The sequence below is a fragment of the Charadrius vociferus genome, unplaced genomic scaffold, assembly GCF_000708025.1.
Source record: "Charadrius vociferus isolate BGI_N301 unplaced genomic scaffold, ASM70802v2 scaffold97, whole genome shotgun sequence".
Taxonomy (NCBI): Eukaryota; Metazoa; Chordata; class Aves; order Charadriiformes; family Charadriidae; genus Charadrius; species Charadrius vociferus.
In genome coordinates, this window is record NW_009649316.1 from 3,061,215 (window position 1) to 3,077,017 (window position 15,803).

The 15,803-nt window shown below is 40.4% G+C and overlaps 1 protein-coding gene across 1 annotated transcript in view; it reads left to right on the forward strand.

Moving 5' to 3' along the window:
- The window catches only part of GLI3 (GLI family zinc finger 3), a 209,126-nt gene that overhangs the window by 150,967 nt on the left and 42,356 nt on the right, over positions 1–15,803 (forward strand). The window contains 1 exon segment of the mRNA XM_009889427.1: positions 1,337–1,538. Within this exon segment, the coding sequence (XP_009887729.1) occupies positions 1,337–1,538 (202 nt within the window).

Here is a 15,803-nt window from a genome sequence, read left to right on the forward strand (position 1 = left end):
CTTAGATAGCACTCACAGAAAGAAGGGCAAACCCACTCAGGTGTGTAAGGAAAATGTAATGGTAGATTCTCATCCAGCTCTGTCCTTGAGGTGAGTCTAATTGGAGTCTGATGGGTTCTTCTCCTGGTTAATATTAGGCATGTAAGCTTAAATACCCAGCAGAAAAGAAGGTCCTTGGCACCAAGACATGAGGAAGAATTAGGAAAGGCAGACCTATAATGGAGGCTTGTGGCCAACTGTGAATTATTAGCAAGTTACAGACAATGTCAGGGACTCCAGGAGAAGTAGCTGTAAAGTAGGCATCAAACCCAAGACCTGCCTGACCCTGGCTGTCAAGATCGTTAGGACTCAGTCCTCTACTACAGGTTAAAGGGATTAAAAAGGTAGAAGCAGCAGTACTATTAAAGGAAATAGTTCAGTACGCAGTGGGGAAGCTAATTCTCTCCCTCTTGGTCTTAACCAAGATCAAAAATAATTAAATAAAGGGAAGAAATTTAAGGTGGTATATCTTCCGTCAGGACTGCAGAGAGTTGGGATGACGTGGTAAAATAGACCAGAAGAGGTAGAGGTTTTCAGAGCAACACAGAAAATTCAGAAATGCAATGTGCATTTATTTAAATGGTGTCCGTATGGTTGCCTTCTCTTTGCTGCTTTGAAAAGCTTAATCACTAGTTTTAAAGAAATTTGGCAGTCATAGACCCCTGTACACCACAACACAAGAATATCATGGGATCCTGGACAAATTCAAATAAAGCCGACTGTTTCTCAGTCGAATACTGTGAATTTCAATTTGACTACTGCTAATAGAGCTGGCCTTTATAGTGTTTTTTCAGCCCTGATTTTTAGTTTTGCATCAAGTATCAACCAGGCAGAATTACACTTAACAAAGGAAAAGCTGCCTTTTCATTTCTACACTGTATTTTACAAGTTTAGCTTTGGCTGTATGTGTTAAAGTGATGTGGGTTTGGGTTTGCTGGTAGCCCAGATCTGAACCACTGTCTCATTGCTCATGGTTGAATTAATGATGCGAATGTCTAAGAAGCCATCAGATTCATAAATCACCAGAAATGAGAGGGATAACTCATAAAAGTCTTTTCCTTTTGTTTAGCAATTTATCATTTTGCTTGCACATTAATAAACAGAGCTCCCCTGAGGTAAGCCACAGAAAGATAGATTTTTCTTCCTAATTTTCCTCAATCGTAGCCAGTAGATCACAAGTGGAGAGAGTGGGCTTGTCACAGCGTGTTGGTGTCTTGCAACTCCCTCTACCCATCACTGATAACAAATAAATGTGATTAAGTACCCTGGTGGATAATTATTTGTGTTTACATAACAGGCGCCAGGTTTCCGAGTCCGAGATTGTCAGCTAGACCAAGCCGAAAGCGTACGTTGTCCATATCCCCCCTATCTGATCACAGCTTTGACCTTCAGACCATGATACGGACATCTCCAAATTCCTTGGTCACAATTCTCAATAATTCTCGTAGCAGTTCCTCAGCCAGTGGTTCTTATGGCCACTTATCTGCAAGTGCAATAAGGTAAGCATTTTCTACCTATATTGTATATTTTCATTTATGTGTCATACACACACGCAAATATGAATGTATACTCACATCTTTAAGTAACTGTTTTGTTTTGTGAATATGTGTATTTTGCAGTTTCTATAATTTATGTTCACTGGAGCTTAATTGAAAGTACAAAATACTTTTTCTTTCTCAGAAAGGTAGCCACAAGGGACTTGTTGGCATATTATTGTCCTGTGCAGGTAATACTCTATCTGACCAGCGGTTATGGTGTGTGTATATGTGCTCAGGAATCTGTTTTCAGAGATGAAGCTCTAGGATAGGTTTGTGACTTAAGTCACTTGGGTTCTTTTGGCCGTAGATATAATGGACAGTGAAATGTTCCTACATTATAATCATCAGAGAGTAAAGCACAAACACGTGGTACTGTTAAATTAAAATGTTTGGCTAGAACTTCTTGGTATTCATCTCCATATTTTAGTTCGTATATGGAAAGATTAGACTTTCTGTGACTAAACTATCTTTTTTTTTGTACCAAGGAAGTACTGTTATCATCCAGTATCATCAGAAATGCTGTGATTTTCACTTGGCTGCTTCACTTGCGTGCACAAGAAAACAGCCAAAAACAGTTGTTCTGGAGACAGAAGAGCAGAGGGTAGGCAAAAGTTGTACAGGAAAGTAAAGCAAACAGGGCACAGGGAGAGGGAACAAACCCAAGAATGTTCAAAAAAGGGAGTGGAAAAAAATGAAGAAAAACAGCAGAAAAAAATGGAGATGCAACTGCAGAACATTCTTATATTTGTGACATTGCTATACGTTAACTGAGAAAAGTTTCTTTGCTATTCCAAAAAAAAAAAAAACCACCTCTGCAAAGTCTCAGGAAATATTTGGTTTGCATTTATGGCACTCAGATAAGGAGTGCTGCTGGTCCCTGGCTTAAAAGCAACCTCCACCTTCGATTTGCAATGAGGCAAAGGAGCAAGTCCCCACAGCAGTTTCTTGAGATCTAAAAGACCCATTCTTGGCAAGGCTCAAACATCCCTCTCCAGAAAAAATGACACACTTACAACTTCAAAAACTGGCTATGAGGATTTGAACTTTTGGAGAAAATGGGGCATGCAACTGGTGTGTTAGAAACCATGAAGCTGCCAAACTTTGAAAGTGACAGCACTGTAAATATTTGGTATTAGTATAAGTGCTGTTGGGGTTTTTTTAAGCACTTCTTTTAAATAGTTGTGCGTCATAGCTCTGATGTACTTCACTAGGTGTATAATATTTCATAGGTATGATATCATAGCTCTGCAACACAACTCTGCAATCTGTGTAACCGTGATCCCAATTATGAAGCTTCATAACGTGGAATATGATTTATGTCAATAGCTGGCAGCAGTTTTGGACCACATCTGTTAAATACATATACTATGTGGAGGTGTACTATCCCCACTGTTGTTAAGATGGGATGGCACTTCAATTACTAACCTCCTTTTCCATTGCTTGTAACTTTGGTAAAGCAAATAGTGCATGAAAGTTGGCATAGTCTCTGCAGTGGAGTAAGTCTTGCCTCCTTTTACTCTTCCTCCACAGCTGGAAATGGTTGGTATATGTTTTTGACACAGAATCACAAACGTAAGGGCCATCCCTGCAAAGCTGGAGACAGATGAATAGTTTTGTTGAAGACAGTTGTGGAACTGGAGTGAGTTACGGGCAGAGACTGAGTAAGGATGCTAAGGAGTAGAACAGTGAATCTTGTGAACTGCTGTCACTGCAGAAAGCAAGGCTTGTGGGACTGAGCCTATGGTTGACGAAGCTGTCAGCACTTCCTGGTCATACTTACCAGGAATGCATAAACCAGAAATTCACACCATTTTGAATTAATTTTATTTTTTTTGTAAGAGTATGCCTGCTCAACATGAAAAGTTGGAAACGTACATCTCCATTCTTTCTGGTGGAAAGGAACAGAGCTAGCTCTTTTTCCAGCTTTGCAGCTCACCTCTGTTGGTGCCTTTTAACTTCTCACATGTGCACCTGTCCGTAAAAGTTACACCAAAATAAACAGTGACGTAAGGTATTAAACCCAGGCCACACTTCATTGCTTTAATAAATTCCAAGACGAAATAGCAATAAGACTATCTGTAAAACTTAATTTCTTGCAATTCACTGTCTTGTAAATAATGCATCCGGCACAAGAACTTCTGTACTGAATCAAACCGTAGGTTCATCCCATTTAATACCCTGACTGCAACAGTGATCAAAGTGTAGAAAAAACTTTTCCTCGTGTAAAATCCCAGCTTCCGGAAATTTGCAGGTTAATATCGTAGGAGTTGCTGCAAGAAAAATGGTACAGTTAAAAAAAAAAACTCGATGGAATTGTGAGACAAGAAGGATTTGTATTTTAGGCAGCATCAGTAGCATTAACTGTACTTAACATTATCCAATCCTTCTACTTTTAGATCTTGTTTCCAGTCACTTTTAACTTCGCCCAAATAGTTCACACTTGGCAGCATTTTTCATAGCAGATACCTACCTACTGCTGCATATTTCCCTAAAGCGCTTGCAAAGTTATTAATTTATGAGAATGAAGTTAGGGAAGAAGAGACTTTTCTGTACAAACTAAAAGACCTTTTCCTACCTTTTCACCAAGAACTTAAAATTTGACAGGGATGTTGCCTAGATGCTATAGGTAAGATTTTTGCCATTCTTGAGAAATCGTTCCATTCAACCAAGTGATAAGCCCTAAAGAGGTTTCTATTAGCATGTGTTAAATAGACTAAGTAATTCAGCATGTTCCAGTCCAGGGCCCATAGAAAGGAAGGAGGACCTTCCCCTGAAGCTGCGGCTCTGGTTAATCTGGTACATCCTTAGGAAGCTTGTGGAGGCTAAGCTCTCTGCCCAGCTATAACAGCCTTGCCTGAACATGAGAAAAAAGCAGTCTTCAGAAGAGACAGGAGTCAGACCAGGACCTGTCCAGGTTAAGCAAGCTGGGACAAAATGCTTTTATGTAACACAACATAGCTGGTGAGGTGTCTAGAGAGCAAGTCTTCTGAGGAGTGGCTGAGGGAACTGGGCTTGTTTAGTCTGGAGAAAAGGAGGCTCAGAGGAGACCTTACCGCTTTCTACAACTACTTGAAAGGAGGTTGTAGCGGGGGGGATGTTACTTTTTCCCGAGTAACAAGTGATAGGACAAGAGGAAATGGCCTCAAGTTGCACCAGGGAAGGTTTAAATTGGTTATTAGGAAAAAATTCTGCACCAAAAGTGTTATCAAGCATTGGAACACGCTGCCCAGCGAAGTGGTTGAATCACCATCCCTGGAGGATTTAAAAGACCTCTAGATGTGGTGCTTAGGGACATGGTTTAGTGGTGCACTTGGCAGTCTTAGGTTTATGGTTGGACTTGATCTTAAAGGTCTTTTCCAACCTAAATGAATCTATGATTCTATAGGATTTCTCTAGAAGAGAGAAAAAGCTACAAAATAAAGCATGCAGAAGCCAGTCATTAAGGAGAATGAAGGTACTGCCCCCTTGTGATTGTGCTTTGATACCATCTTTAATTTCAGGGTTGCACAGTATTTTTTCACAGGGCCCCTACCTGCTTCAGTGCACAGGCTGAACATCCTTTTGATCAGTCGGAGCCACAGGACCCTACCTCACCTCTCCCAGGCAGCTGTAAAAGAGGAAGGAGCCTCTTACCTGTTTGCTGCCTGGAGGGCAGACCCTGCTCTTGCAGCAAAATCCCAGCCTGATGCTGGGCAAACAGAACTAGTCAGAAGTGACCACCAGGCTCATACAGTTTCTCTTCTGGAGGCCCAGCCTAACACTCTTATTTCTGCAGAGGAGCCGAATTGCTCACAGCCATGGCTTGAAGCTTCCCAACAGCTGTTTTGAACATTTAATGTGCTGTGTTAACTAGCACCGGAGATCTGGGGGAGTTGGGGCTGTTCAGCCTGCGGAAGAGAAGGCTCCTGAGGGACCTTATAGCCCCTTCCAGCACCTTAAAGGGGACTACAGGAAAGATGGGGAGGGACTCTTTTATCAGGGGGTGTAGTGATAGGACGAGGGGTAATGGTTTTAAACTGAAAGAGGGCAGATTTAGATTAGGTATTAGGAAGAAATTCTTTACTGTCAGGGTGGTGAGACACTGGCACAGGTTGCTGAGAGAAGTTGTGGATGCCCCATCCCTGGAAGTGGTCAAGGCCAGGCTGGATGGGGCTTTGAGCAATCTGGTCTAGGGGAAGGTGTCCCTGCCCAGGGCAGGGGGTTTGGAACTAAATGATCTTTAAGGTCCCTTCCAATCCAAATCATTCTATGATTCTGTGATCCTAAGATTCTATGTCTGAAATTGGGCAACCACAATAAGTGGCACTTTTTACCTTAATCTTTCTTTGATTCAAATGCCTGTGCAAAACAAGAGTCCTTCCCCTTCACCTCAGAGGGAGGTCGAAAGCATTAATGTTTTGTGAAGCACTTAGAGTGTACAATGATGAGCACAGTAGAGAAGCTCAGGAGGGTGTCAGGAGGGTATCAGTAATTATGTCTTCATCGAAGGTTTAAATACAATGGGAGGAGGGCCTATGGGCAAGGAGAAGAAAAATTCCAGAGAGTTTCTCACTGAAGACTATCGTGTATCTTGTGCACTGAATGAGGTATGAATCCTGCAGGGGGAAAAAAGGTGTGTGGTCATATAATTAAAGGCTGATGAGGGAGCACACGACAGCATGGGAGGTTTAATTCTAGCGTGTTTGATTTTGCAGGCTCAATGCTGTCTTAACCTATTTTTGCAGAGGTGCTACTTGTGTTAAGGAAGTGTCTCCAGGACCTGACTGGTTCTATGCATTGGCTAAAAAAAGTACATCCTCTGGCTGAAAGATTACAACCCGTGCTTCACACAGCTTTTCAGCATAGGACTCTTTATATGGGCACTGTAGGATGTTGAGGATGAAATCAAATGAAAGGAGTCACATTTTGGGCTGTGTTTTTACAGAGCCGAGCACAGAAGGGCTCTGGTCCTTGACACGGGTACTACTGCACTTTGAATAACAAACAATAATAGTTTAGCACAATCCAGATAGGGCTTGACTTGGCTGGCACTTTGTCATTGTCAGCTGGCAGCGTAATGCTGTATCCTGACTACTGGCTGAGTACTTGAAAAGAAGATGTCGCTCCTGCTGACAGCTAATAGTGGATCTTTAGCACGCCAGGTAGAGCTGCTACTTTGTGCATTTGAAAACACCTGGTTTAGGTCTCAGCTGGGAGAGATTATGCAGAAAGGAGGCGTATGAAATAGCATCAAATGAGGATAATCCTTCATTTGACATTTACTCATTTGGTTACCTGCCTCAGTCCTGCAGTGCAGCACCCCTGCTATTAATCTTTTGTCAGGATGTACTTAATGTTATATCTGCTACCTGTGACAATTATTAGACTTTGCACTTCACTAGCACTTCTTTTTGAGAGGCAGCATGGCCTAGAGTGAAGGTGTAATCACTTCCCATGATATTAAGAATACCGATTCAAAACCTTTACAAAAGATTAGCTGGTCTTTAGTAAACACAGGATGTTGGGACATCGTGTTCTGTATGATCTGAAATTCAGAACCTCTGTATTTTTCTTGTCCCTTACCAGCCCTACAATACCAAATTTACAAAGTCATTTTTCAGAAAATGAGGCAAATTCCCTGTCAGCTACAAGGTGCTTAAATTAGGAGTAGTTCCACCTACTACAAGAGACTTTCTTTGCGTCTAGGCAGATTTAACTGCGAGTATGCCTTAGCTCTCTCATAATGTGTTAAAATTCAGTTTCATGTGAGCATGGGAGCCCTTTGGGATCTCCTCCAAGGTTTGAAAGAAACTGAGAAAGCACAGCAGCACTTTTTTTACCCCAGGCTCTTCCCCTGCTTCCCTGATGTCATCAGAACAGGAAGGAGCAATTAACATAGTGTGGTTAATTACAGTCAGATCCTGGTTGTTCTGGCTCACATCAGTTTGCTCTGGGCTGATCTGAAGCTGTCAGGGAATGGTGGTGAGGATGCTTTCACAAAGAGTGCTAGAAAAAGATAGCCAGGTTTGTAGGGTGAGCTTAGGTGGCAGTAGAATAATATCAGCGAGGAAGACAAGAGTCTGTATTTCTGCAAGCAGGTATTGGATTCTCAATTATTTCCTCATCTCATATAAGCTCCTTGTATATTTTTTTATATAATTAGTCAGTGCCCTCCTCTCTGAACTGCTTTATATCTGGAGACAACTAAGCATGTATTAATTTTTCCAGTTTCCCTTGGCAAACACAGAGAGAAAAGAGAAAAATAAAAATAGACTTAAGATGTACAAATGAAAGTTTAAGGTTATCACAGAGAAAAGTGAAAGTATCTCCAGCAGAGCCCAACAGTCTAATTATGCACTGTATAAAAAAAGCAAAAGCTTTTATCAGGTTTAAATTATCCAGTTTTTGAATTTAAGGGAATTTTTCATAGTTATAAGACAGGAGCCCTCATGTTCTCAGTCTTATTTCTTTATTCAATATTTTATATATTCTTATTATGTCTTCTCTTATCCGTCTTCTTTCTGAGGCAAATGGTTGTTTTCAGTCTGCTCTTTAGGAGAGTTCTTGCACTGTCATTTCTGCCGATACTGTCTGAAACAGTCTGCCTCTACTACACGCAGTGATATTTTAGAAGAGGACCAGCAATTCAAATGCACCATGATTTTCTGCGTTCAGTTTCCCATTCCATTTGTCTTAACATGTCTTTGCCATAGCTTCATGTTGATCAAATTTTCATTCCTCCATTGAATTCTGCATTGAGACAGGCATGTGCTTCAAACTCCCCTTCAGTATCAATACACATCTTGCTATCAGTATTGCTCATTCATCTAGCATACTTAGCTCTAAAGAGAACCTCTTAGTTCTTCACCGTGCTGCTCAAAATACTTTTGTTGTGTATGCAGATTTCATTTTTTTCATTGCTCAACTCCACGGCCAGATTGCTGGTAATTGCACTGAAAAACAGAAGACCCCGTGTGAGAAATTGTATCTAACTTTTACTGAAAACCAACTGCTTATTCTTACCTCTGATTTCTGTTTTAGACTAAGTTTTAAGTTTGTATATTTATGTAGTTAAATCTGTGTAAAAGGACACAATAAAATGGTGTTTAATGAAATGAATCTTAAAACGTACATGTTTAGAGTAGAACAGGTGGAACACAATATATTCAGCAATGTTTTGCAAGAGGCTCCTTATGGTAGGATGTACAGGATAAAAAGTGTGTTAATTATGTGAGGGTTACAGGTGTTTTGCTGTTTTATTATCACTCTTATTGTGATCTGTCTAAGTGAGATGCAAAGCTGACTTTGAGTGAAAGCTTTTCTTGCATTAAAATGGCTCTAGGTAATTGCATGTAATATATTGTAAACGAAGGCTTAGTTGCAGTTCGGACTGGGTCAAATTCAGACCAGGTGTAACCCCACTGAAACAGGTCCTGTTACAGCTAGACGCATCACATACGTGCAACACAGCTTTATTCTCTGTGGTCTTGTACTGTGTATGGTTAGTCTAAAGAAGGGAATATAATGCTCCATCATGCCATAATAGCTTCGTTTTATACCCTCTTTCAGGAAGTGTGAATGGTAGAAAAGTGCTACGAAGTGAATAAAAATGAAAGTCGTCAGTGTTACAGAAAGTTGCATCTAATTCAGGCTCTGTTGAAATGTAATTCTGCAGCTAGTCTCCTATAGAAAGCTCATATAGATTACAGGGTGGTGACATTCAGAGATTGTTTTGGAGATCACCTGCATCTTGCATGAGAAAGTGGTGGATGTTTTTCATCACAAATGCACATGACTGGCAAGATTTCTGCCCTCAGAAGGCGTGTAATTAAAGAAGTCAAGCAACATAAAGAATATAGACTATGCAGGTGCCTGTTGCATGCACATTTACATGTACATATATGCATATATACAAGTGTGATTATGTATGTATGCCTGTAAATGTATATGTCACAGATCTTCTAATGAAAAGTCAATTTGAAGCAACTTGCTCCAGACTGGTTCAGTGTTACTTGAAGAGTTTAAAGTCATTGGACCCAGCGCATTATTAATTCCAGGAAAGTTCTGGAGCTGAGAAGTTTGCTGGAGTTTAACACTTCATTACTTCATTTTCAGATCCTAAAAGCAAGTATTAATTAGCACTTCCCATGTAATTAATGGTACCCATTTTAGAAACCCAAAAATGCTTAGCCTTGAATTTAATTCAAAATGATGTTTGCCAGAAGTGTCATGAGCTTGCATGGAGGGAGCACAGGTGAATTACGCAAGGTACTATTAATATCAAGTCCAGTTAGGATACTAAGAATTCCCGAACAGGAATATCCCAGTGAGAAGCACAAAGCTGTCACTGCTGGCTGATCACATAAGGTTAATCAGTGTGGCTCGCTTGCTCTCAGTGAAACTATTCCGTTTTACTCCAGCATATGGCAATGTATTCATGAAGAAAAATTTCACCTAGCCTAGCAGATAAAACAGAATAGATAATACGGTAAGCTGAAGAGAAAGTACAAACCACAGGCTCTGTTAATTTTAAACTGCTAATGGAAAAGTGAAAAAAGAGGCAACGTTAAATACAATTGTAAAATCATGACTATTATCTGATGAAAACTGAAAAAAAAAATAGTATAATATATGCTATACTGTATTAGATGCAGATCCGTCTCTTTACAAATTCAGTTAGATGATGTGTCTCTAAGTTAGTGATTTTTAATGAAACGTGTCAACATTACAAATGCAGAGGGATATTCGTGAAACCTAGTCAGTTTTGAAAAATTATTTCAAAGGATTTCAAGTCTCATACCTGCCTTTAAGATCACGCTACATGCCTGGTTTCATAATCACAGTTTGATACTGTTTTCCCCTGTACTTAAGCGACAAGCCATGAAAGCAGCTGATGACTTGTCTGCACTTGTCTGCAAAGCTCAGCATTGTCAGTTAGGAAGTAAAAGGAAAACAACAGGATTTAAAGCAAAACTCTTCTTTCATATTACTAAAAATGTTACATATATTGTGGGTAAAATACTCTGAACAGAAGTGCATTCTTAAAGTCTCCCTTTCTGTAATGCCATTTGGTTTTCATTTTGCATGTAAGATACTTGAAGCAGTAAGAATTTCACAAATCTGTTCAGGGCTGGGAAGTTTCTGAGTGTATTGTCACTCTTGTGACCTGAGCAATTTGTCAACAGTCACTCTTGCAGGTTCTTTCCATCAGGAGGAGAAGTAGATGACACAGTTGGAAACTTCTTTTTATTCACTCCTGTTTGTTGACAAAGAACATATGCAAATTCCCATTTCTGCCAACTCAAACAACAGGTTTTCTTATGTGATGCTCCTGGCTGCTGCTTCTCTTTCAGGTCCTGTCTAAGGAGAACCCATTGGCTTTCTCTCTTCTACATCTTTGCTGGGGTCAGACTACGAGTCTGTCCTGCTGACGCTGTCCACAGCTTTCCACATCTGACCGTGCAATATTCCTGCCTGCATATCACACCTATATAGTTCCATCAAAATATATGCCTAAACTTCTGTGTATGAAGTCAGCTTATGCAGACCCCCTCAGCACCCATGGCTCAACTCCCAGACACCCTTACAAACGTCCTGTATTTTGGACAGGGGCTCTTACATGTCAATTTACCATGGGTTGAATGAAGCTGTTTCTTACATTACTCCTCATGAAAAAAGAGCATCTGAGCACGTGAAAAACAGTATTTGATCACTGTTAACTTAATTATGACTTGTATTATGACTTAATTCAGTTAAGATGGCAATGTCTGTAGGGCCTGGGTTTTAGGACAGTACTTAAGAATGTGCTGAAGTCAGTTCCTCTTCAGAAATATTTAAGAGTTATTAGGGGTGCTTTCCTGAAGAGTAGTTGGGTACATTTGTAAAATGGAAAATGTCCTTGTTTGCCCTTTAATGACATTCCTAAACAATAAATAAGGACTTTGAAAATCCAAATAAAAAACTGAAGGTGAAATCCTGGCCTGGCGTAAGGATAAAAACTCCATTGAATTCAGTGAGTCCAGGTATTCATCCAATGTTTATTAGAAAGGGGAAAGCCCTCGGTTACTTTTGCAAGACTTTTGCATCAGATCTTACAGAACTGCATGAGATACGAGGAAGGTATCTTCACAGGTTTTGTGAAGAAAAGAAAACTGTTGTGATATGACAAAGTTATCCTCACGGTATTCACAAAATTGGGATCTCCTCAGCATTTTTGTGGTAGCCTGTCTCCTTAGGCACACCTATGCAATGTATAGGAAAGAAAGAATTTTTCCTGACTTGAATTCACAGCTGTTTTGCGGTAAATTCCGCAGCTGTGACCAGAAACTGGATGACCTTGTTAGTAGGACAGCCACAAAGTAGCCACAAAGTTTGGTTTTGATTATAACGTCTGTTTTTCTTCTTCTTGAAGTCTGTTCCTTAAAATTTGATGTGCTCATGTAATTGCAATGTAGTTCACTGCCCTGCTTTACCTCCGGTGAAGGGAGTTTGAGACTTCACAGAGGAGGAAAAGAGAAAGAGAGCGAGAGAGACAGACTGACAGACAGACGCAGAAGCCCACAGTATGGAAAAATAAATGATATCACTGATGGGCTTTTCTGTCAGTGTATATGAGTTATTGAATGCTTAAGCAGAAGTATTACACATTTTTTCTAACCCTTATCCCCCATAAAACTCAACAACTAAAAAGATAACCTGCATGTAGTTTATTAGTGGTCTTATGTGCATTCATCTTTTTCTTTTTTTTTATTTCTATTTTGTTTTTTAAAAAGAAGTCTGTAACAGAAATACAAATCAGATTCCCTCCAGTGGTGCAGATTTTCATTTCTCAGTAGGTAGATGGAAGAAAAAGATTCATAATTCACTTACACTTCTATGAATCCAAGATTTTTTGGAAGTGACTGGTGTTTTGGAAAATGTGAATGATTGGGGCAGGCATCTTGCATTCTTCTGGCATCTGGATTTTGGAAGTGATGAGCACCCCTTGTCTGAAATGCAGCCCCTTTAAGGTATCTTAAAATAAACATGACGCAAATGGAGGCCTCTGAAACCACTCATTGCTTTCCTGGTTGTTGGTTTTAGTAGTTCTGGACTCTTAAAATGATTACTTTCAGGTATCGTTTACTGCCTCTGGGCATGAAATTTAGACAGTTACTGAGTGACACCAGTGCCATCTTGGTGCACGTTTCTAAGCAGACATGGTTGGATTGGTTGGGCAAGGCCAGGTGTTGCCACTGCCCACCCTTCCTGCCGTGCTGAGGCTGGCCTCCTGGCTAGAAAGCAACGTGAGCTTGGTGGGGCCAGCAAGAGGGCGTACGGCTGCCTGTCAAGGCAGAGGGATGCCGTGGGATCTGAGGGGGCTCTGGGCTATGGGGATTCTTCACACATCCTGTATTCAAAAGTTATTTAACAAAGTGCCTTAAAAACTTTGTGAAGGAGGGCAGGAATCCAGGTCTCCCCTTCCCAACAGAGTGCTCTGTGCCAGCAACATTGCGAGCTTTGATTTCTTTTTCTTCTTTTTGGCCCACAACATCAACTTTATTGTGGAGCAGCCTGAATGGTTTCTGAGAGGCAGAGAAAGACCTGCCACCTTCTGTTCCCTTCAGATCCTTCTGATCTTTTCAGATCAGAAAAATCATCCAGGCTACCCTGTGACAGCATCTTGCATGCAAGTGACGTTAAACCCAGCCAGGTCATCTTGCCTTATGAAGAGCTCTCCAGGAACAGCTGGAGAGAATTATTTGAAGGCAGCTATCTTAGCTATTTAAGAAATCACCCTGGTGGCTGAACCGTTGTTGCCATTTCTGAGTACTCCCCTTAGGTGTGCTGGCTATTCCTTTGCTCCCTCACGATCTTTTCATTTCAGTCTGAGATGTTTGAAGTTTGGAGGTAGAGGGAATGAAGTGCAGGTTGCCAGGCTCCATAGGAAAATCCGAGTATCTCAGACTCAACCCTTGCTGCTGAGCGCAGGGCAAAAGAAAGATACTAAAGAAATACTTATTCCTCCTTTCTGTAGCACATCTGTCCAGCTGTGTCTTAATGCATCTGCTGCTGGTGTCATTGTTTTCCAATAAGGTCCACTAGCTAAGATGATGTCTGTCTCCTCTACTGTACCCTACAAATTTGCCTGCTAGCAAGTTGGACAATGCCTGGCTTAGCATCCTCCTTCTGGAGGCTCATATGGCATTAAAGGAGATGTAGATAAAGAGGACATCTCTATGACGTAAAATCTGTCCTTTTGATGAAAGCCATTTTTATTTATATAGGGATGGGAATAGCAAATATACTTATTTAACCTTTAAGCACTTGGTGTAAGGCATGTCACTGCAGGCCAGTGAAACTAGCTTCTGTATTTGTTAAAGCAAAGCTGCTTTTGTCCTTTAGGTAGAAGGGTATTTTGCCATTGGGGAGGCATCATCACTTCTTGTGTTGCTCTGCCTGGAGTAGAGAATGCGAAGGAGCGATGCTTGATCAAATATACCCTATTGACACAGCAGTCTTTTCCCATCTTTGGAGGGACTGAGTGGAGAATATTGCCATACTCCAGTAAATAGAAGTGAGATGCATTAAGTGCAAGTTGTACGTATACATCTTCGGGCTCATGCAGTCTGTTTCCTACTTGGGGCCAAAGTTTCTTCTTCAGTATCCAAATTCCCGGGTCTCTAGTCAACGGCACCTTAACAGCCTCATACTGAGATAAAAATATATTTAGATTGCAGCAGTTCTTTCTTGCCCCTCCTGAACTGTTTGGGAGGGATCTCCTGTGCCCGTGCTTTGGGTAGGTTAAAAAATTAATGTTAGATGCAGGTGCTGAAGTAACTGTAGTCACAGAGCAGTGCAGGGCAGGATCTACATCTCTGAGCTGAGATCTTCAGTCAGTCATGTCTTGTGGCTGAATCGTGAGTTTGTCTTTTTACCATGTAGGATCTGAAGAATATTACCAAAGTTTTGAACCTGGACTTACAAAGCTGGGTATTGTTGTGCATGCTTAAACACCTAGAAAGGAAAAAAACCCAACCTGTATTTCCAAGGGTGCTATGTGCTTGGAGCTCCCAATGAAATCCGTCCACTTCTGTGTTTTCTTTTAAACTGATTCAGCTGAAGGGTGAAGATGTCCTAGGCATTACCACTTGAAGAGAAATAAAATACTTCATTCAGATTGGTTCTATGTTGTGTTTGTTGATCTTGGTGAATTTGATAGCATCTTCAGGATGGTGTTGTCTAGTGTTGGAAGTATATGAGATGAACTCGGAGTGTATGTATGGAAGCAAAAAATGCTGGGTTATAGTAAGGAGGCATTGTTTCAGCCTCATGTATGACATTGTAATTGTATGGTTTTTAATGAACAGACCAGAGTAGTTACACTTAGTAATGTTTGTTCACTAAAAAGGAAAAGGAGTGTTAAATCATTGTGTTCTTTGATGAATGGCTTGTACACTGAAGAATAAATTGAACAAACTGGCATAGAGCTCAGTGAACATGAAATCAGCTATTAGAAGAAAGCTTGTGAACAAATTCTGAGCCTGATATGCATCTTTTGATTAATGTCCTATCAATCATCCATAGTGGCTACCTTAGCTAAGTCGTGCTGTAATCATTCATGGTTGCTTACAGGAACACTAGCAGGGACTATAGAGCTGCAATAACTGAATATTATTACTGATTTCTCCCTAACTCTTGCTGTGAACAATTACTGTTTTCACTATGTTTCTGCTTCCCTTTATTAAAAAGAATACAATGCAAAATGAAAAGAGAGTTCCTCAAAGACCAGTAAAATTCTCCCAGGGTATTCTTAATGATATTCTGTCCTAAATGGGCAAACTATTGTAATGCAGAGTTCTCACCAGGAATAATAGTAATGTAATCACATTGAAGCTGTCTCTTTATGGATTGTAGTCAAACAGACAAAATGTATAGTCAGATTAACGAACACAGAATTTCTGTAGAATTATTACTTAAAATGGTTGAAATTATTTTAGCTCTTTTTTGTATCACAGTATTTTCAGTTAATGCACTTAACAGCAACAGCAATTAAGACTCAGACTGTAAATCTGGATTAAATCTACCCTTTTGACATTAGAAGAAGCCTTGATTCTTAAAAGGTATTATGCTTGCACCCCTCTCTTTTAAGACCTAATGTTTTAAATTTGTACGGCTCTTTTGAACTGTGATTATTTGGTGGCTTTTTTAAGAAAAAAAAATAAATCAATGAATACGCTTTTTCTGCCCCCCCTCCTTCCTCCCCCC